The following is a 22,081-nucleotide window of genomic DNA, read 5'->3' on the forward strand; positions in this document are numbered from 1 at the left end:
CAGACGAAGTTGAAAAAGGGATACAAGGATGATGGCACAAATGCAGCACCAACTGCTCCCTGTCTTTACTGGTGAAGCAACTGGGGAGACTTTCACACCTAACTGTATAGTATATAGTTGAGAGGGACCAGGTCAATTTGAATTAAGTACAGAGGAGCCATTGGGCTGAGCAGACAAGTTAGACACAGTTCAGCCAAACCAGGCATCTCCAGGACAGTTCCAGACCTGAAACTAACGCCAGGCAACAGGTTGTCAGTACAATTCCAGTGCACACAAAGACCCTAGAGGGACTGGCACTACAGAAAAGCAAATGTCACTTCCATCCCTGCAGAGTAATAGCAGATCAGATCACTGTGCAGAGACAACCACAGTCCACTGGAAAGAGTGTGCACAGCTTCTGTAAAAGTAATACCTACCAAGACCACAACTCTTCCCCCTGGCTGGTGCCAGCTTACATAGCCCTCTGCATTTGGAGACAGAGCTGTTGGATCCACTGAATGTACGGGCTGAACATTGGATAAGTCTTATGGAATGGATCAATCAGGTTTATTTCACAAAAACTTTTAAGTGTAATCTACAGCCACTCAAAAGGGGGTCAAGATGTTCCCCTGCTACATACTGAAGGCTCCCAGAAAACTTCACCATCTTAAAACTATGATGCAAAGGTTTGCTGTACACTGCAATGTTTGCAACTCTGTGCTTATAAGCACCACGATGCACACAGATGAACTCAGCAGGAGAAAAAAAATTCCATAACCTTGTTTAGCCTTATATTCCAGCCTGGAAGCTTTGTTTTTGTGACTGAGGAATTGGATGTAGGGCAAACAACTGGCAACACTGCCAACAGCAGATACACAAAATGTAGTTTGTTGTATGTGATTGCTTTTTCTTCCACACCTTCTGGATGGACTCACAGGCACCAAAAAAAAAAAAAAAAAAATCAGGCTGAAACTCAAGTATTTCTCTCCACTTATACCTTTAGCACTGCTGGAGACAACAGCAGGCTACTGGTCTCAACAATGAGACCAGTTCCATTCTCAGAGCAGAAAAGAAATCCAGGTTAAAACAACTTATGCTGCAGTTCTTAGCAGCCTAAAATTAATAAGGACTGTTTGCAAGGGTGCCATCTCTTCCCAGACTGCATGGGAAGACCCAATCCCTTAAGCCAGCTCTGGCATTCAGCATGCTCAAGACTCAGCAAAAAAAGTCTTACAACTCAGAAAAAAAAAAAAAAAAAAAAAAAAGCCTAACAAAAAACAGCAGAGTATCTGCTGCTGACTTATCAAGAAGAAACAGCACAGCAAGCATAGACTGATCTATGCAAGTTGTACAAGGGAGTGTGTGAGGCACCTACATGAGGATGTTTTGTTTACCATGGACATGCAGTCACACCCAAAAGTAGTATTTAACTCCCATTAGTTCTCCAAACCACCAGACTACAGTTCACACCATTAATTATGCCTACAATAGATCTGGTATGTGCGTGAAGTCAGATTGTGAAGCTACAGTCCAGTGCTGTAATGTCATTGGACTGGCTTGCAGGATACAAATACACCGCATATGACAGTTCTTCAACTTTTGCAATACTAAAGGAAAGCAAAATTCTGGAAGACCTAGAATTAACCTCTAGCAAAAAGACTACAATGTTTCCACAACAAAGCTTAAACATTTCTTTCTAAAATAAGTGTTCCCTCAAACACCACAGGAGATACGAACAGTCTCTCATAACTATGTACAGAACAGTTCAGAACCCCTTCAGCAAGATCCCTTCAAATGTCAAAACTGAATTTCAAAATCCATCTCATCAGCCTAGAAACACTGGAAAATAACCACAGTGCATTTTCATTCTGACACGTTAAGACCTGTGTATTCATGTTTTGGTTTTGTTTTCCTCACCAGATACCACCTTATGAAAGCAAAAAGCTAACTACATTTTCAAATTAACTGAAAATTATGCAACATTTCTGAAACTCTCTAACATGAAATTACAACTATATTGTGCACCAGCAAAATATATAAAGCCTTTCAAAAGAAGTACCAGAGTTCTCTGAAAATACTGTATGCTAAAATTGTCACAAAAATATTTAGTATAAAATTGCTAGTTTTGCTAAAGATAGTTATTTGGTATACTACCAAAAAGCTCCTAGCAATTCACTATTGATGAGCAGATGGCACACAACTGTTATTCAATAATTATTCTGGGAATTAACTGAAAAAATAAAACAGCCATGGACTAAATCACTGACCTACAGGGCAATATTATTTTGTTGTTATTAAAAACTGTACATTGGTTAGTCAATTAAGTTTCTAAAGGCCAAACCACTGAAGATGTATGTTTCTTCCAGAAAACTAAAGATTCTACTATCTTACTGCTTATTTATTTTTAAAATCAAAACACTTAAAATGGTAGATGGTTTTTAAAGGACTATGAAAAAAGTGATCAATTCCTTGAAAAACAACAGTGACCTCTAAGTTGTTCCTTTTTGTATTTCTCAATGCAATGCTTCAAGGTGCCAAGCCTCCTATTTTCACCATTTCCAAGGCAGAATTCAACTATCATCTCACTCGTTGACCAGACTCCAGGCTGCAATTCTTATTCACAAGACCTAACAGCTGGACAATGGTGTCTATCTTACTTTTGGTAACCTGTGACAGGTGGGTCTACACTGTGATTGGCAAGTTCTACTGAAAACTAAAGCATGGATTTATATACTTGACTTTGCTCAGGTACAGCCACCGATACAGCATCCACTCAGTCAACAGCACCCAGCTGTCCCAGACCACGCACAAGAACAGGAGGTGGCATGTTCCAACTCAGCAGTTTACCTCATGGTGTGAGTCCAAACTCTTCCTCTGACCATTGTTTCCAGCTTTATCTCCTTAGAGGTTGCAAATTCCTCAACTGTATCCAAGCCCAAAACACAGGTAGCAGTGGCCATCCTTTAGCTGAGGGGGGAAACCTCACTCAATAAACAATGAACATGCTGTCAGCTGTGGGAGTAATAATCATCTTTGATTCTCTCACTTTGCTGGTTTGGTTTAGTTTTTGGTTTTTGGGGGTTGTTTTAAACAAACAAAAGACCCATGAAAATCCAGCCTTGCTTAAAAAGTTGCATACCACAATTTCAAAACTTAGCAATTTGAAGTATTCTCACATCTCAAAGCAAATATGGGAGCTGCAACTTCCCCAGAAACCTCAAGGTGAGATTGCCATTTCAGCTCCCTTCTCCTCCCTTTCACAGAATGTATCCTCCTAAACCACTCCATTTCCTTGCTGTGCAAATCAAAATCCATTTTGTTTGTTGGCTGAAGCCAAGTCGTAAAGTCTCCCGTACCACTAATTCAAAAAAGCTACCGCTTAACAAATACTTCATTTGCCATTTGAATTGTCATTTCCTTGGGTTTTGCTTTGGCAACCTTTCCTATTAACAGCTAAAATACTGTGTTCAGAAAAGCAATATCCCTATTCCCTGTTCAACAGAAACAACGACTGAGTTAATGCTCCAGTTCCAATTCAGTGAAAAATTATTCATACACATAACATTCTCTAAATTCATTACCTCCACAGAGCCGCTATTGACCAACGTTTGCCTTCCATAGCAGGGACCAGGAGAAGAAAAAAAACAAACCCACACTGATGCCAAAAGCCCAAATCCACTTGGATAAACTCAGGGAGAATGATGGACCTTTTAAACTAGCAGATCAATCACTACCAAAGGCAATGCATCATGTATTTCTCATCATAAAGTGATTAAGATCTAACTAAACTATTTGAATTGCTTGCCCCCACTAATCCTTTTAAAGGTTACTATAAAACCAAACTGCTCCATTAAGTAGAAACCTTACACTCTAAAACTTATTCAGTCATTTTATATCCTTCTGTTCTTATGGCAGTACTGGCATTTAAACAGTTAATTTGTGTCCTTTTGTCTTTCTCTTCCTATATACACATACACACACACACACATTTACATACACCAGTACATATACACATATATGCATACTGCCCCCATATAAAAATTTATACCTCTCAGCTTTTGTTCTGATCCTCTGAAGCATCCTAGCTCTTCTCACCTTCCTCTGCAAGCTGATCTCACGCTTCTTCCAGGCACTGTAGCTGCCCCTCTCTGCAGACATAAAACATCTTTCTCCTAAGAGGAGCAGAACCATGAAGTTTTACAAATAAGTTCTCAGCCACTCTCTTGTACAAATATGTTTAATACCTTCCTGTTTTTACTGGTAATTTATCTTTAAAATAGCCTCTTGCATTTTTTGCATATCTATAGCATAATGAAGGCTAAAAGACTGACAGTCAGCTGCTACAAACTGGAAACCACTAAGGAGAGAAACAAACTCCTAACTTACAGAAGCATTTTTTAATAACTCCTGAAGTACATGAGGCTGACCTATAAAATACTGGCATTTCATCCCTTTCCTAAAGTATTTCAATCATTGCTGTATAGTGTTCTGATCTTCATCAACTTTGTTTCATTAAAATTTCATTATAATCTACCCATTGCTGTGAGAGTGAGGTGGGTGGGGTGCCAGGGAGGATTAATGATAAAAGACATCACTTCTGGCTGAAACCTAGAAAAATATCTAGGGAAATATCATTACAGAGTCACTGCTTGCCACCCTACCTTCTCATTCTGCTCATCTCCATTTTTCAACATTGAGTAAATCAAAGAGTCTTGTATCACTACAGAACCAGAGTTTATTGGCTCTACAGGACAATAAATGGGTAGCTATACCCTCCTCTCAGTCCTAAAACGTCCATAAAAATTATGTTCATGTCACTAGGACAATTAGGGTATCTACAGCAGAAACAATTAGGTATTATGATTTTCGGAAGGTCTTGTCTTCAACTAGCAGACTTAAAACTGTCTAAGCTATTCTCAGAGAATGGATTCACTGAACAGTAGAACAGCAGCCTAAAAAGACAAGAGGATGCTGTGACTAAGAGCATCCACATGGAGAAAACTATCCTAAAAAAAATTTCATTGAAAGTTCTAAGACTTGAGAAATGGCAACAGCCTTTGAAGGATTCAAGCTAACATGAATACAACCATGATTTACTTCAGATATACTAGATAACAGGATTAAAAAACAAAAGTATATGCCTGTATGCCTCCAAATTGCCAATTTAGGCAAAAATACCCTGAGCAGAGTCTGGAGAGCTTCCTGGCATGCCTTTCAGGGTAATCCAGTCACGGGAAAGAACAATCGCAACAATAGCTGATTTCTGAAGTCCCTCTCTCTACTAACTTAACAAAGAAAAGCACGTTGAGGAGGTGCCTTATTTTTTTCGGTAAGAACACAAGATAGAGAGATTGAGTCTCATCCAGGTTTGTTTACCAAAATGACACTGTCAAGAGCAAAACACAAGTTTCCCAAACCTCAATGCAGTGATTTATCCTTCAAGTCATACTTGCCTCCTTTAATAACTTGCACACAAAGAAGTTGGACAGAGCCTGCAAAACCCTAGAAATACTCAGAGGTCCCATGGCCAGTGAATGTTTTAATGTAAGATTATATCTTTATTTTTAGATTAATCTAATCACTTAAGAACAAAAAAATCAAGACCTTATCTGTGGAACCATCTGATGGTTACTGATCTCTCTGCAATGGCCTCTTCCAAGAAATTTCTGGTGTCTCCAAAACTCTGGACTTCTCTAGTTTCCTCCTCCACAGCTATTTCCATTAAGTATTTTACATTAAATGATAACAAATTATGCTTATGTTTCCTAAATTGTGGATGCATGTCTGTGATCCATACATTTGAGATGACTACTGTTCGATATCTAGAATATTAACTTTTAACATAGTAGCAAGGCAGAGTCTTTAAGCAGGCTATTCCAATCCATTCACACTACATATGTAAAAAGAACTTAACACCTGTAAGTCCTCTAAAATGAAAAAAAAAAAAGAAAAAAAAAAAGGGAAAAATCATCTGGCAGCAAATAACCTGAAGCACAGATTTCATATTCTCCCAAAAAGCACAACTGGGAGCTACTTTTTGCAGTGGCTTTTATTTCTATGTTAAAATATAGTCAAGCACAGCAAACAGCAATAATCCATTCTTGAGGTGTAAATAGACCTTAATAGTAAATGTACATGTACTTGTCTTATTTGAAGCTTTTTCTGTGTAATAAGAGAAAGGTAATTCGTATTATATTTCTCCTACTTTGTAACCCTCTATTTTTAATGGTTTTATCCAGCATTTCTTCCATATGAACAGCACCAATCTTTATCTTCTTTCAACTTCATTCCCAGGATTTTCATAGAATCATAGAATCATTAAGGTTGGGACCTCAAAGATCATCCAGTTCAACCTCCCTGCCATGAGCAGGGAACCCTATCACTAGATCAGGTTGCACAAAACCTCATCCAACCTGGCCTTAAAAACCTCCAGGGATGGGGCATCAACAAACTCCCTGGACAACCCATTCCAGTTCCTCACCACCCTTTTAGTGAAGAATTTCTTCCTAATATCTAACCTAAATCTCCCCTCTTTCAGTTTAAAACCATTACCCCTTGCCCTATCACTATCTTCTCTGATGAAAAGCCCCTCCCCAGCTTTCCTGTAGGCCCCTTTCAAGTACTGGAAGGCCACTATAAGGTCTTCCTGGAGCCTTCTCGTCTCTAGGCTGAACAGCCCCAACTCTCTCAGCCTGTCATTTTACAGGAATTCAGATATTATGGTGGCGAGTATCCTACATGAGATTTTCACCACCTGCCTCTTCTCTACCAGAGCCAGAATTACGCTGCTATCTCTTAAGGAAAAGTCTAATCACTAGACTTTCACACTCTATCAGCACATTAACAGGGATTAGTGTTAATATTACATTTCCATTTGGTTCTTCAGAGTTTGGATAACTTTGCACAGCACTGAACTGAAAGAACTTGCCTTCTATCACTTGGCTTCCAGTATTTCACTGGGCCAGTGCCTTGCTGTAGCTTTGTTGCCCTCATGCATAAGGGAAACATAATTTGCAATTACTCACCCCCCTCCAGGCACTATAGCAGTCTTTGAAGAAGGCTTCTCTCCTCACAACAGCTAGACCTTTTCTGTGGGTTCTTCAACCACTTCCTCAGCATCCAATATTCTCTCTGAAGAACAACTACTTAAAGAAGGCTCACGCAACACTTTTCTGACTGGCATTCATTGCCTGCTTATTGTGGCAGTCAAAATACTGAGGATGAGAATATTTTTATCCTTATAAAGCTTACAAGAGACCTCTACCTAGCACACGATTGTCCCAAAAAATCACTTATTTTAGCATTTAGATATTATTCAGGAAAGATCTGCCTTGCAATTTGTCTGTCACTAGCAGCTGAACTTATCCTTGTGGTCACTTACTGCGTAAAGAAAATGGTGTGGCACCCAATCCTTATATTCTTACAGTCACCTGGAAAAGGGATTGGAAGAGTCCAGATTTACTTAGTTGGCCCGAACTGCTGCCCGTCAGTGAAGGATCACAGACTTTTTTCTGCCTTTCCTAATACACCTAAAACTAATGAACTCTATTATAGAGTTTCACCCACACAATTCTTATATCTGTGCAAAATGCCACATGGAAAACAAGGGAAATTATTTAACTCTCTGAAAAGTATGAAGCAGAAGTAATTCTGAGGCTCATTAGAAGAGGATTACGACAAGGATCCTTCCCTCCTTTCTCTTCTGTTTCAAACATGGACTCCAAGTACCATCCAGCAAAGCAGGCAGTGTCACACATGCTGGAACCCATCATGTGCCAGCGAGGCCTGGAGAGGAGACATCTTTCCTGGCAGAGGAGCAAAGGATAAATTACAGGAGTACGTGTGTGGGTCATATATTACAAACACCACAGCCTTATGCAACATCTTGACAAAAATGCCAAGAGTTCAAGCTAATGGGAAGAAGAGCATAAAATGAGATTTTCGACAGCATTAAGGATTGTGAGAACTCACTCCCTGTAACACAGAAAGGTGTGAGTGCTCTGGGAAGACATACACATTTCTATATGGCTGCTGTCCCAGTGACCTTGCTACAACTCAGCAGAGCTGTTCTGCATTCCATAAGATGTCATTCTCTTGAAATTAGCACTTTAATAACCTTGGCTGCAACTACTCAGTGTGGCAAAGCAATATCCATGTACTTGGAACAAGCACTGCCTTCCAAGAACCTGTTAAAGCCCAGTTGATCACAAAAATTTAAGGCATACCTCATAAGGTACAGAAATGTATGTGCAGTCTGGAAGGGGGACAGCAAGAGTGAAGAGTTGTGACAAATTCAACAAATACCTCACAGAATAAATGTTTATGGCCAATGGAGCAGTATCCCACTTAATAAATGAAGCCCTTTTGTCAAGATCCCAGTAAGGAAGATGAAGCATTTTTTAAAAGGTCATACAAGTAGCCCAGGAAAGATACTTAGGGCTGTTGACAGACAACACAGGTTTGGGTCAGTCATTGCTAACAAACAGTATGGAAATCTTGATAATGTATCAATCCAAGTTCAAATTATTAAGTGTGTGCTATCTGAATGCAGCACTAGGACGATACTACCAGGTACATTTCATTTTACAGCTACTGTACTCCCTAACATTCCTTGTTACTAAGGACACGTTTCTGAGAATTTCTGAATTAACTGCAGTAGAGCTGCCCCATCTTGTTATTTAAATGCAAACTTAGCAGTGCTAAACTAAATACCAATATAATACCCCACTCTGCAGGAGCATAAACACCATAAAAAAGGTCAAGCATTTTCATAATGCTTTACTAATGAGGGTCAGGGCCTGACTGGACTTGTTTTGGCCTCCAGCCTAGCAACAGTTTCTGTATTGGCCAAACTCTGACAAGTCTACTATTATTTTTAAATAATTTGCATCTTTCCTGCCTTCCACAGAGACTCTTACCACAGAAACCACCAATATATGGCTCAAACAACTTCTGTGTTTGCATACTAGCACTTCTACTTCTGAAGACAATAATTTGATGCTATGGAAAGCCTGTGATTAACTGTAAACAAATACTTAATGTAAAAAGAGACAGCCTGCAATACTGGGTTTGTCCATTATGGCATGAGTCTTGAGAGAAGCAAAAACTATGGACTAAATAAATATTCATTAATTGACTGGTCACACCCTTGATCTGTAAACTAAGGGAACTGAGCTACCTTGGTCTTCCTGAGTTGTCAACAACAGCAACTACTCTATCTGGAGATAAGCAGCTAAAAGGTTGTTTAGGGCTTGACAACTGTCCATACACTTAGATGATATCTACTTGTTTCTTAACAGATACGACAAAAATCCACCAATGTTAGATTTCTCGTTTTAGCATTCAATGCTAGATAACATTACAGTTATAAAGGTGCCATTAGAAACAACATGTTTAACTCAAAACTGAAGAGGCAAGATTTGCACTCTTTTAGTAACTCCAAATAAAATAATTACAGTCTTAAATCATTAAGTTCTCAACAATTTATGGCAAAGAATATTAGAGTCAGATGTACCATGAAGTAAATAAAATATAGACCCAAAATAAATTTTTCCCACAGACACGTTAAATAGGAATATATTATGTCAAGAACAAGGTCAAAATTTGAATTTGCAAAATCTGCAGAAATCTTTATCAGGACATTATATTCAGAACAAGATAAGAGTAAACAAAACCACAGCAGAAGATATGAATGTAACTAAAACAAAGGAGGAAATGAAAAAGAATGACCGGACTGACAGCACAGAAGAGGTGATTGCTGACTCCTCCTTACCCTACCAGGGGTATAAGTAACAATTAACTTCTGTAAAACTAGCATTGCAGTGAATCAGTGTTTATTTTAACTTCGTGGTGATTGCTTTTAGCTGAAGAAACAAAACCAGGGTCCATCCCTAAGACTGTCTATGATGTGATCTCCTATACTAATAGACACTACCTAATCTGGACTTAACAGCTCACTAAAATGAGCTTATGAAGGAAAAAACCCTCAAATGATAGTTAACCTAATTTAGATTTTATTATAGCAGTATCTTCTCCCTTCACCAGTTGTATCAGAAGATGAACCTAATGGAAAAAGTAACTTCTTTCTGAAGCTATGCAGCTTTATCCCTTTCCATCCTCTGCTCTACCAAGAGGCATTCACCAATCCTGCTTTCAAATATGCTGGGAATTCCCTGCTGAGCAATGCCAATGCCAGCCAAAGTACACATTTTCTACTGCACTGTATTTTAAAAACATCTACACTGCAGAAGGCCACTCTGAAAGAACTACCACTTCATATTCCAACATTTAATATTCAACTGTAAAGACCGTTAAGTAAGAAAATACTGAAGCTTATACAAAACCACAACCTACACATGAAAACCAGAATGAAGTCTGAGATACAGACACAAGAGAACACTTCCCTGTCTGCATTGTTCATTGCTGTGTTTTTTGTTTTGTGACTGGTGTGGATCTTTAGCCATGACCAAGCAATCATTATAGCTGTTGTGTAATGTTACCGAGTGTGACAATAAATACTAATCATTCCACAGTCTGCCACACAAGTCTGCCCTGCAATACAAATACAACTTAAGTCCTGCAAAAAAACTACAGAATTTCAAATTGGACATCAAGAATAGCAATGTCAATAGGTACAGCTCAACTCTGAGTAGGGGTTGAGGAGGAAGTACTTCATTTTTTTAAGACAACATGAAATCCATACTTTGGCAAGTTTCTAGGCAAAGTTTCACAAAAATGCTTGTAAAGAAATATATACCAAGACAACCCAGGAGCCAAGCATAAGGCTCCGACTTCAAACATTACACTAAGTTGGAGAGACTAAAACAGGAATGCGGGCTGCAGCCAAGATAGAAGAATTTGAAAAGAACATGTAATCCTATGAACTTGCAAGCCATAACATTTTTATTTACATGTATATGTAAGCATATGTACACATCTACAGGCATGCCTAATCTTTCTTCAATGGCTTAAAAGAAAGTATCATCTAGGAATTTAACATTTCAGAAAAAAGATCTGGTTTGGAACTATAGAGAAAGATTTTAAATTATTTCAATCTAAATTAATAGCAATCACTTCCACTAGTGCCAGCACAGTATCAGGCCAAAAACTGGACGGCCAGTAACAAACCCTAGAATCACTTCTTTACTACAGAGTAATTTACACTCACAGAGCAGAATCACAACTTTCTTTGAGAGTGTGAAAACTAATGGGCACAAGATTAGCTAGCTGCACATTTTTCAACAGTGTTGAATTCAAATGTATCCAAACCTCACTAAAGAAGAATCAAGGTACTGTAGTATTGCTACCCCTGCTCTTCCAGCAGATCTTCTACCTGAAAACACAATATAATACAAAGGTCAGGCACATCAACACCACAGCTTATCTGTATCTCTGTCCTGTAGCCAAATGGAACAGTTGCTGCAAAATACTACAAGTCATCAAAGAAAGGAACTGATGGATTTCCAAGCTAAGTCTTTAGGTCAAGACTGGATATTGCCTAGAAAATATTTTAATCCAGAGGTCTTCAATCACAGGAGATGGTCAAACTATGCAGATAAACTCCTGTAGCAAAGAACACAGTTGCCAGCAATCCTTCTGAGAGCTGGAGCCTCCAGGTGTGCACAGGGCTGGAGCAGGCATGGCAGGTCTGATGTTGCCCTAAGGCACCAGATCTACCACAGGTATGGAGATGAGCTACACACACCGATTAATGCCTCAGACACATCCCCCCACTGCCAGAGGAGAAGGATGTGAGCAAGCCATCATATAAGCATTTGATCCAAGGCACTCATGGTAAACAACTTTTCCCAAGAGCTACTCAGTCAGACAGGAAGAAGGGCATGGGCAGCATTAGCCACTCCAGCTGCAAAATTTTATTCTTTGTTACTATGCACCAGATGACAGAGGCAGAGCAAACAATTCCCCTTACAAATTGTGTCGACTATGGGTGGTCACCACTAAAATAATCCTGTTTGCTAGCAAGTGACTCTCAGGAAGGGACTATAAGAAGCAAACAACTGACAAATGAGTTAACCTGCTGGACTGCCATGCAATGTCTTTCGCACACGGACTTCAACATTAAAATTAAGCAGGCAAGTTGAAGACCCTGAGGCAGACAACTTGCAGGATCAAAACTCAGAAAGGTGATTTTTTGTGTGCCAAAGGAAATCTTTACAGTGAGCTGAGATGTAAGAATCTCTAAGAAAAAGTCCTTCTCATTCCTCACAGCAGAACTTCAACTGAACTCCCCTTCCCATCCTGTCACAACCTTCTTGGACATGCTTGCACTTCAGCTCACACACCTCCCTACTAGAAGAAATATAAGAATAGTGTGAACCTTAAGCCCTTTCACAAAAGTGGGTGGCCCTTTTCTGCTTTCAAAGTTCTCTACAACTACCTAAAAGGAGTTTGTAGTGAGAGGAGTGTTGGTCCCTTCTCCCAAGTAACCAGTGATAGGATGAGAGGAAATGGCCTTAAGTTGCACCAGGGGAGGTTTAGAGCAGGTATTAGGAAAAATTTCTTTACTGAGAAGTATTCAAGCATTGGAAAGAGCTGCCAAGGAAGTGATGGAGTCACCATCGCTGAAGGTCTTCAAAAAACATACAGATGTGGCACTTTGGGACATAGTTTAGCGGGCATAGCGGTGTTGGGCTGACAGTTGGACTTGATGATCTTTGAGGTCTTTTTCAACATTAATGATTCTATGATTCTAAGGCAGGACACGGTATTGTTTCTATGAATCATGGAGGCACAGAGTGTGTTGCACACCAAATGAGAAAGGAAATAAAAGTATTCAAGTTTTCAGTCAGAAATGTAAGAAACAGAAAAAAGGCTACTCAGTTTTCCTTCTCCCTAAAATGTGGGGTAAAATGTTTTTACAACTCTTCCTGCATCCCTTTACAATGTATTTCTAATTGTCACTTCTAAAAAAATCTGCTTTTAATCAATTGCTGTAAATTTATTAATCAAGCTGAGTTTGAAGAAGTGTCTGAATGACCCTTTGTGTAAGTGACAATTTTTGTCTGTCACAGCAACTTTCAAACTTTGTACTAGCTCCCACACCTCCAGGAAAATTTTTAAATTACTTCAGCACCTATCGTTTGACAGCCATCACAATGGCAGAAGCAAGGGGAAAGGGCATGCTCTGCAGAACACACTGCATAAAAAGTGGCTTGGAGAGCAACTCAAAGTAAAGATAGAAGCTCTCCAGTTGAGACAGTCATAGAATAAAATGCTGGCAGATCAATGGAAGCCTAAAAGAGAAGAGTAAGCCTGTGGCTGGAAGGACTTGCTGAGCCTATTCTCACCAAGACACAGTTGGAGAGATTCAGTATCTTCCAGCTATCTTCTTTTGACTCCATGAGTCACTCTCTTGAACCCAACAGCTTGCTAGCAATAGCCTCGACTGACACCCCATATCCTATGCTTCAGAAACTACAATCAGAGATATGAACATGCCAACCAATTCATCCATGTACAAGCTGTGCTAGAGTCCAAAACCTGCACCTTTTCACAACAGGCATTTTGTCTCACTCCTACTAACTGCTCCAAATTCCCTTCCCTTTGAGCCCTGCCTGGTCCTCATCTTGGCATCAAAGTTACAAAAAATCACAAGATGTCACAAGCAGGTTTTGCTCAAAAGACAATGCAGCTGAATCCCTTGTCCAAGTGATTCAGCCACCTGCTCTTTGTTCAAAGACCTGCAAGGAGTATGAGTCATGCTTGTTTGAGGATACCTGCTTGCAGGTCTTTCATCGACTTTGTAATTAATGTAATTAAATATATATATATATTCTAGAATTCACATACAAACTCTTATTTTAGACTCCTACTCTTAGAGCAGATGTTTTAGTCTACAGACAAAACCTCCAAAAAGATCCCAGGCAGAAACTGCAATATACATTCACTGAAAAATGCCAATTCTCATTCAGTTTTTTTTGCTGTGCAGGAGGAAGCTCAACTTCAAAGACAACATATCTTTGTGAGCTACTCAGTTATCGATGAGACTGCCTGCAAATCTTTCACACGCTGGAAGTCATGCTGCCTCTAAACACTTAGCAGGAGCAATTATCCACTGACCTAGAATGTTACATTTAATACCAAACAACTTTTTCAAAGTTACTTCCCCAACAAACATAATCAGCTCACAAGGCTGCTGAAAGCAGCAGTTCTGCCATCTGTCTGCTTATTCCCACCTCACACTTGTGCAAGCACGAGTGTTTGTGAAGCCATGCAATGATCCAGAGAGAACCAATCTCTGAAAACTAACTAGAACAACAACAAAAATTATTATTAGATCATTTCTCAATCTGTACAATCATGCATGCTGGCACAAGCGTGGAAATAAGCAGAAATGGTGTCACTAATTGTAATGGCAGTGCCACTTTCAGAAGTCCATTGACACAGCAACTTTTCACCAGTCTAGCAACTAAATCTGCAGAATGCTTAAGCACACATGAATTTTAGAACAATACAAATAATTTTATTTAATTTGCTGTTGTGTTCTTGTTAAAGTAAGAAACTAAGAGGAATCAAAGTGCTTACTGTAAAACCTTTCAGCGGCAAGATCTTCACCCCTGCCTCAGTTTCCTCCACTAACAAAACAGAGACAGTAGCACTAATCTGATCAACAAAACATTCTGCAATGCAATTAAAAACATAACAACAACAAGGTAATATTGTTACAGAGAGACACAAACAGCATTCAACTCTCTTAAAGCAATGGAAGAGTGAAACAGCACAAAGCTGATGCTGTAACCTGTAGAGGTCTGGGATGGAGAACAGATACAGGACAATGCAAAGCAAAATGGCTACTCAGAGCAGCAGCTCCTAAACAGTTGGTATCTACAAAAAGACAGACATGGAGTTACAAAAGACCTGGGTAAAGAAACTCACAGTGGAGTCTCCCTGCCCTCCTTTCATTATTGGTACTCTGATGTAATCACATAGGAGTTATGAAGAGCATATAGGGAAGACTTGCTGGGGTGGCAGGTTAAGTAGGAATCCACAGAGCTGGGTTGTCATGACAGCAGCTGAAAGTATGCAAGAGATGTATAGATCCTGGGTGTTAGAACAGCAAGGACTCCAAATAAGATCATTAATACATTACATTATTTTAAACAGAGAAGCATACACTATATCTCATTAATGAAACACAGACTGCATGATCATAATTTGCATTGGTGAGGGTGCACAAGGATCTAGGACAACATAAAATAAATTTGTGTTCATTAAGTACTGATACAGTATGGGTTCTCACAGATTCAACAGTCATGCTAATACCTAAGAGGAAACAAGCGACATGCACTCTGGTGGACCAAGGCACTCAAGTCTCAGCTGAAGCTTGGAAACTCACCACATGAGCTCCATCCCATTTAAAAGCAAAGTAAAACAGCGGAAATTTAACTTCAGCAACCCCTTATGTTAACTTTGCATTCAGACTTGGAGCATGCAGTGACTCAGTAACTCATCCCAGCTGAGAGGAAGCAACTTCCCGTCAGAGAGAAGTTACTCCCTGAAGCGTCTGAACTCCCAACAGCAACAGCACGACTGGTTCCCGAGCACAGGCTGCAGGTGCTGACATGCCAGGCAACCCCATCCTGGTGGGTCACCTCCAAAGGCAGGAGGGCATTGGGGTTCAGGACAAATACTGAACAAGAGCAGCCAGGAATGGGAACGAAGCAGGCCCTTGGTGGACGCTTGTGAGGAGGCCTGGGAGGCAGACAGGAGTAACAGGTGTTTATGTGATCTGTCCAAAACTCTGCAAATTTGATGTGGTGGATTACTCAGGGACTCAGGACATCTAAGATTGGTGATCCCCAGGGGTCGTTACAAAGCAATGACTCTGCACAGTTTGAGACCAAAGCAGCTTTACGAGTGCCTGGGACAGGGAACGTACTGATACACCAGTGCTCACAAATCCAGGATTCACACAACAGGTCTCTCACGTGGGGTACTCACCATCCAACACTGGTGAAGCAGACGCCCGTACTCATGCAGAATACATGGACGGAGAGAGGCTGCCCAGTGAAGGGGTCCCAGTAAGGACCACTGGTGAAATGAGCGCAGAGCAGTCTACTAAGGCGCTGCTCAACACAAACTAGGAGCGGGGAGAGGGCACGGACCAGCGGGACCGCACCGCGAAACCGGACCCCGTGGAGCCGGCGATGGGGGCGCGGAGCCCGGCACGACGCGCTCGCACAAAGGCGGGGGGCGCGGAGCTGGGTGCTGTCGGGGCGTCTGGGAACTGCGGGGAGATGCCGCTGTGAGTCCTGGCCACGACCGGGCCAGAACGGGCCCGGCAGGGGTTAAGAGTGCGACCGGCCACTGGGGGCAGGCCGCCGGGGAGCCAGGAGCCGGCGACCGCCGGGCAGAGCGGAGCGGGGAGCTCCCTGAGGCGAGCCCGGCGCGGGAGGGCAGCGCGGCCCCCAGGCAACGCCGGGGAGCCCCGGCCGGCGCCCGCACGGCCACGGGGCGGGGGCGCCCGCGGGCCGGGCCCCGAGACGGGCGGGCCGCACGGGGCCAGGCGAGGACAGGGGCCGGGCAGCGGCGGCGGCGGGGAAGGTGCCGGGCGAGGAGGCGGGTGCCGGCGGGAGCCCGGCCGGGGCAGCCAGGCGGGACGGGCGCGCACGAGGCGCCCACGAGGGCGGGCTCGGGCCGGGGCGCGGCGGCGATACTCACTAGGGATCGTTGGTGAAGCGGGGGCTCCGCGGGGGCTGGTAGCCGTACAGGTGACAGTAGAGCACATCGAAGCAGAAGCAGCACATCTCGGCCGATACCACCATCTTCCTGCAGCCGGGCCCGCCGGAGCCGGCGCCGGGAGAGGAGAGCAGGGAGGCGGCCGGCGGGGAGAGGCCGGCGGGGCCCCCGCCGCAGCTGGGCGGCAGCGGCGGGGAGAGGGCGCAGCCGGCGGCGCCCCCCGCCAGCCCCCCGAGGCCGTTGAGGCGGGGGCCCCCTGGCGGGGGCAGCGCCCCCGGCTCGCCCCCCGCCGCCGCCGCCCCGCCGCAGTGGGAGCCGCTGCCGCCGCCTCCCGGGCCGGCCGAGCCCGAGGGAGGGGAACTGGAGAGTTTCTGCTTCTTCACCCCGCAGCAACCCGCCGCCATCTTGGAGCCGTCTCCCCCCACGCAGCGCTTCCGACCCATGGCGGGGGGGCCGGCCGACCGGCCGGGGGACGTGCGGCAGCCCGCTCCGCCTCCTGCCGGGCCCGCTCCGCCTGCAACGGGGAGGGGGCGGGAGGGAGGCGGCGGGAAAGGGGGAAGAATGAATGAGGAGCAGAAGGGAAAGGAAGATGGAGGGGGGGGAGAGACAGAGAGAGCTGCGTTAGAGCGACCCGGTGAGTGGCCTCGGCTGCCGGGGCTGAGGGGCAGCGCGGCCCGCAGGTGTGGCGGCCGCGGCGGGGCCTGGCGGCCTTTCCCCTCCCCTCCAGCACCGAGCCACCCCTCTCGCCTTCCCACACCCGCCCTCCCACCGTGCGTTTTCTCCTCCTTCTGCCAGGGAAGTGGAGCAACTCCACCTCGCGTGCTAAAAAAAAAAATAATAAAATTAAATAAAAGTAAACCCGCAAACCCGAGCTCCGCGGAAGCCGCACGGCAGAAGCAAAGCCCTTGAGATGGTTAAAAACGCCCTGCTAAATAATTCAAGTGACCTGAGATGCCTTTATCTTGGAAAAAGAAGGGAGGGAGGGGGTAAAAAAAAAAGAAGCGAGGGGCTGTGTTGTAGTCAGGCTGGGAGCCTGCAGAAACTGCTCTGTTGCACCCATTAGACGTGCAGTCGTGATGGCTAAAAGCCACGGGCTTCATATATACAATTTTATTTATTATTTTTTTAATTGCAGCTTCGGCTTGTCAGTAAGTAGCGGCTCAGAGTGCAGGCCCTCAGCCACAGGGCAAGTGGCCCTGACCCCGTGAGACCACGGCCAGGCTTCCTCATGGCGAGACCTCTAGGGAGGGGAAGTTCAGAGGGAAAAGAATGTGAGTTTCCTGCAGTGCTCCTGACACCTAAAATGCAACTTACCAAGACACTGGGTGGGGAGATTTGTTTTATACTAGCCTAGTACCTATGAATTTATGGAGAGACTTCCGAACAGCCATGAAGTACTTCAAAAGCTGTGTGTAGGTATATTTAGAAAATAATACCTCACCCATCAGTATTGTGCAGCCATCTCTGGCATGGGATGTAACAGCTGCTTAACATAGAACAGCAACACTACAATATCAAGGAAGACAAGGGAGCGAGGACTGCCAGAGAGTTAAAATAATACTGCAAGTTTAGGCAGACAGTCATTATCCAGCCTAAAATGCAGTCTGTAGATAGAGATTTCACAATCACAAACTGCTTAGAGACTCAGTTTTACATTTCTTGCTGGAAATGGTTTCTCCATCATCCTCGTGGTCTTAATTTTGTCTGGATCCTAAATTAAAATGGATTTGAAGATAAAATCCTGAGCTCTAATATTAATGGGTTAAAAAGCCCTTTGAGGGTTTCTGTCCAAATACTGCCCTAAACTTTTCTTGCTTTGACTGTGAATCATAGCCTGAGGTGAAACGGCTGCAGGGAATAATTGCAATCAAAAAGGAGAAGAATTAGGCAGTGTAAAGCCCATTTTTAAATGTAATGTTTATGTTTGGAGCTGGAGAATACTTGAGAAGGGAATCCAGTTCCCGTCTTGGAAACAACTTTCAAGTTTCTTTCAAAACAAAGGCAGTGTTCTCCACTTATGGGATTCATTTGTTTAAAGTCAGTTAGTAGTGACACCTTCTGTTGCTTTTGGGAAAATAGTTTCTCCAGGTATTGAATTCTGCCTTTTTCTGATTTTTTTAATTTTTTTTTTTTTTTACCACTCCACATTATTTAACATAAACATTTATAAAAATATCAAGTAATTGCAAAAGCTTACGATACAGACACTAACACAAATTGTTCACTCCACTGGGACAGATTTGTAAGGCTCCATGTAAGTCTCAGAGCTAGGACTGGTATCTTTATGCAGTATCAAGACTGCTGATAGTGCACGGGGATCACTTTTTGATTTAATATGGTATTTCAGTGGTCCCTGGAGGAAGTATTACTTATTCATTAAAACACCTGTTTTACACTTTTGCAGATGTTCTTTCCTGTCTTTGCCTACAGTTGTGCTCCTGTTTTACCTCAGTGCAATATAACGTATCAAAAATCTCTCTGTTGCAAAGACAACAGCAAATACACAAACACCACTGTGGAGATTACTATTTAGTGGAATCAGGAAGACACAATTGTGTTATCAAATATATTTGTCTGTATCTTGAAGTGGAGAGAACTGCAGGTTGGCAAAATATTTTTCATAGCTCAATGGAAAATTTCAATTTATATTTGAAGAATAGTTTATTTTTTGGATAAGATGCTTCAGTTAACTGCAACATCTGTTTCATTGGCCCTTTGCTTCACTTAAATCTTATGGACTTCTACATTTCTTATGACAAGGAACTCTGAATGTGTTCAGTTCCTTCATGTGCTTCTCTATTTTTCTAACTTTAGCAGATTTTCTCCTGTTGGTTGATGTCTATGCTCATATGCAGTGAGATGTACTGAGTGAGCTCAGTATAAACAAGAAACTCTTTAAGCAGTACGAGCAGAGTCAGAATGGTGGTGCAATTAGATCAGTTTAACTTAGGTGTGATGTAGCTCTCTTTTCTGACTGCAGGTGTTTAGCACTATTCTTCACCTCCTGTTCGAAAGCCCCAGCGATTTTGGAATTGCCACTTGTTGCAAGTGAGAGCTTGAAATTAATTGTTTAATTAAAAATCACAACCCATGATTCTTGAAAAGAGGTATTAGAGAAATTATAAGAAAAGTAGAACTGTTTGCAGAAATATATTTCTCAGAGATCTAAAGCTGCTCTGAATGATTGCCCTTATTAAACAAAAAACTCTTAATGGCTCGTATCTGGGGAAATGTATCCCAAGAGATATGATCCATTTCCTTTTGAATGTGAGGTAGAATTTGCACTGACTGTAGTGGAAGTCAGATTATTCTCAAGTAGGCCAAAAGTTTATCTATGTATGTTCCCAGTATCTTACAATCTAACTAAAAGACAAGAACAACCAGAGCAAGGAAACAAGCAGCCAAAATTGGACTGCATCAGTAAGCAGGAGTGATATAATCCTTGCCTTATTAGTATCAATTCTTTTAATAGGCACTGTGACAGGTGAGGGATTTAAAAGGGTTCTTAAAATAGCATGTTTAGGCTGTGGTTCCATGTGCATTTCTGCAGTAGTAGTAATGTTGGTTTAGGCAGCTCTACCTCAGCTAATTGTTCTCTTTCCTGTCCCACCCGTTCTGTTGTGTTCATGCAGCTGTTTGTGCAGATGTGAAACAGAAGATCAAGTTGAAAAACAATAACTATTTTCCCTTGATTATTTTTTTAGCCAAATCTGTTCTCCAGTCTGGTTTATCAGAAGGCTGCACAAAAATCTGTGTTGGCCTCTTGGAGTGGGTATAGAAAATAAAGAATTAAGAGCCTTGGGCAGCTTCAGCAGTACTAGTGAAAAATGAGAAGATGAAACCTAAAGTGGCATTGCATGTATTGATGGGGAAACTGTCAGAAATCAGAAGTGTTTGAATTTTAAATAACAGGTGAAGAAAGCTAGATGAGGAAAGGCAGGAAAGATAAGAGGTGGATAAACAGCCTTTCAAAGTAGTTTATTCTTGAGACTGTAGAAAAGTCAGGGCTAGGGACTAAAAGAAAGGGAACCTCTTCTCAAAATACATAATCTTCTACTTTGTTAGAGCTAAAGGAAACATTATACCACAGTTAATTCTGTAAAAAACTCCAAAAATTAGTACAAACAGCTAGCACCTCTATTCTAGAGAAAAGTCTGTACTTGCATCTCCTACAATTCAAAGGTTAAACTTTATCTTTGTATCTTCTCATCATACTGATCTTTTTTGGATGGCCTGTGCCATAAAACTGGAAGATTTACATGCTGAGAATTTTTTGGTCTGAGGAGTTTCCACCCGTTGTGGAGACAGTCTCGACAACCCTTCCCTTGCCCTGCAGCCTTACAAAGCATTCTGAGTGTAGTAGGGAAGAAAGTGGGTTTGCCTATCTTACTTTCTCAGATTATTCCCAAACCAGTTTATCACACCCTTGGGGCTCATGTGAGTTTTCCTCAGTATATTCTGCTTAGACAGAATAGTTACTGTTCTTTAGTACTCTCCCTGTCTCAGCTGTCCCCAGGAGAAATTAGATGCAGCTCTGAATCTAGGCCATAAAGTGTGCACACAATCCAATAACATTTATGAAAGTTAGCTTGCACATGTCTGAGAACAGTAATTGTTCCTACCAGTTAGAGGCCATATCCTGCTATTGTTCCATGTATCAACCCCCTATTGAAGTCTCTTCTAAAAAATCTTGTACAAAAATTCATCTCAGGATGTGATACCAGCCAGCAGACAAAAGGTCCTCATGTGTTGCGCTGCTGGAATCCTGGCCTTGTTTCATATTTTGAGCTTTCTTATCATTTCACTGTACTGTAAATTCGTCTGTGTTATTTTAAAATTAACATTGTTTTACAGACATTTTTCACTCTTACACAAATTTAGGGTTTGGTCCTGTTAAACCATCTGTGCATGGAGCTTGCACTGCAAAACTAGGCATGGGTTTGTTAAAAAAACCCCAACAGAACACCCAAAAACAAATTTTAAAAGTCCCCCTCAAATTAACCCCCCAAAACAAACAAACAAACAAAACAAAACAACCCACCATGTATTCAGAAATCTTGTCAAACTAAATATCTAGGACTGGACAGTTTTCTAACTGGAGATAAAAACACAGAATGAGTCAATGGAGTCAGAAAAGTTATTTAATTAAAAGCCTAAAGATCAAAGCATATGTAATAAATGAAAGGTGAGACTAGTAGTAGCTTTTTCACATAATTCTTTTAACTTAATTCTGTCAGTTGGAATGTTCCTCAAATGTTATGTTAATGCAATGTCCTACCCTTTTTGAATGGATTTTTCCATTGTACAGAGATTAAAGAAGATGTAGCTTACGTAGCTATATTCTCAGTATAAATTCACCATGGTTTCATTGAGGTCAGTGGAGCTACAGTGATTTATGCTAGCT

At 42.0% G+C, this 22,081-nt stretch overlaps 1 protein-coding gene across 3 annotated transcripts in view; it reads right to left on the reverse strand.

Moving 5' to 3' along the window:
• AMMECR1 (AMMECR nuclear protein 1) overlaps positions 1–22,081 on the reverse strand; it is a 119,198-nt gene that overhangs the window by 76,429 nt on the left and 20,688 nt on the right. For all 3 annotated transcript variants that reach the window (XM_051630658.1, XM_051630657.1, XM_051630659.1), the window contains exon 2: positions 16,660–17,191. In XM_051630658.1, coding sequence (XP_051486618.1) covers positions 16,660–17,191 — 532 coding nt within the window. The remainder of the gene's footprint in view (positions 1–16,659; positions 17,192–22,081) is intronic.

This window comes from Apus apus, chromosome 12 (assembly GCF_020740795.1).
Source record: "Apus apus isolate bApuApu2 chromosome 12, bApuApu2.pri.cur, whole genome shotgun sequence".
Taxonomy (NCBI): Eukaryota; Metazoa; Chordata; class Aves; order Apodiformes; family Apodidae; genus Apus; species Apus apus.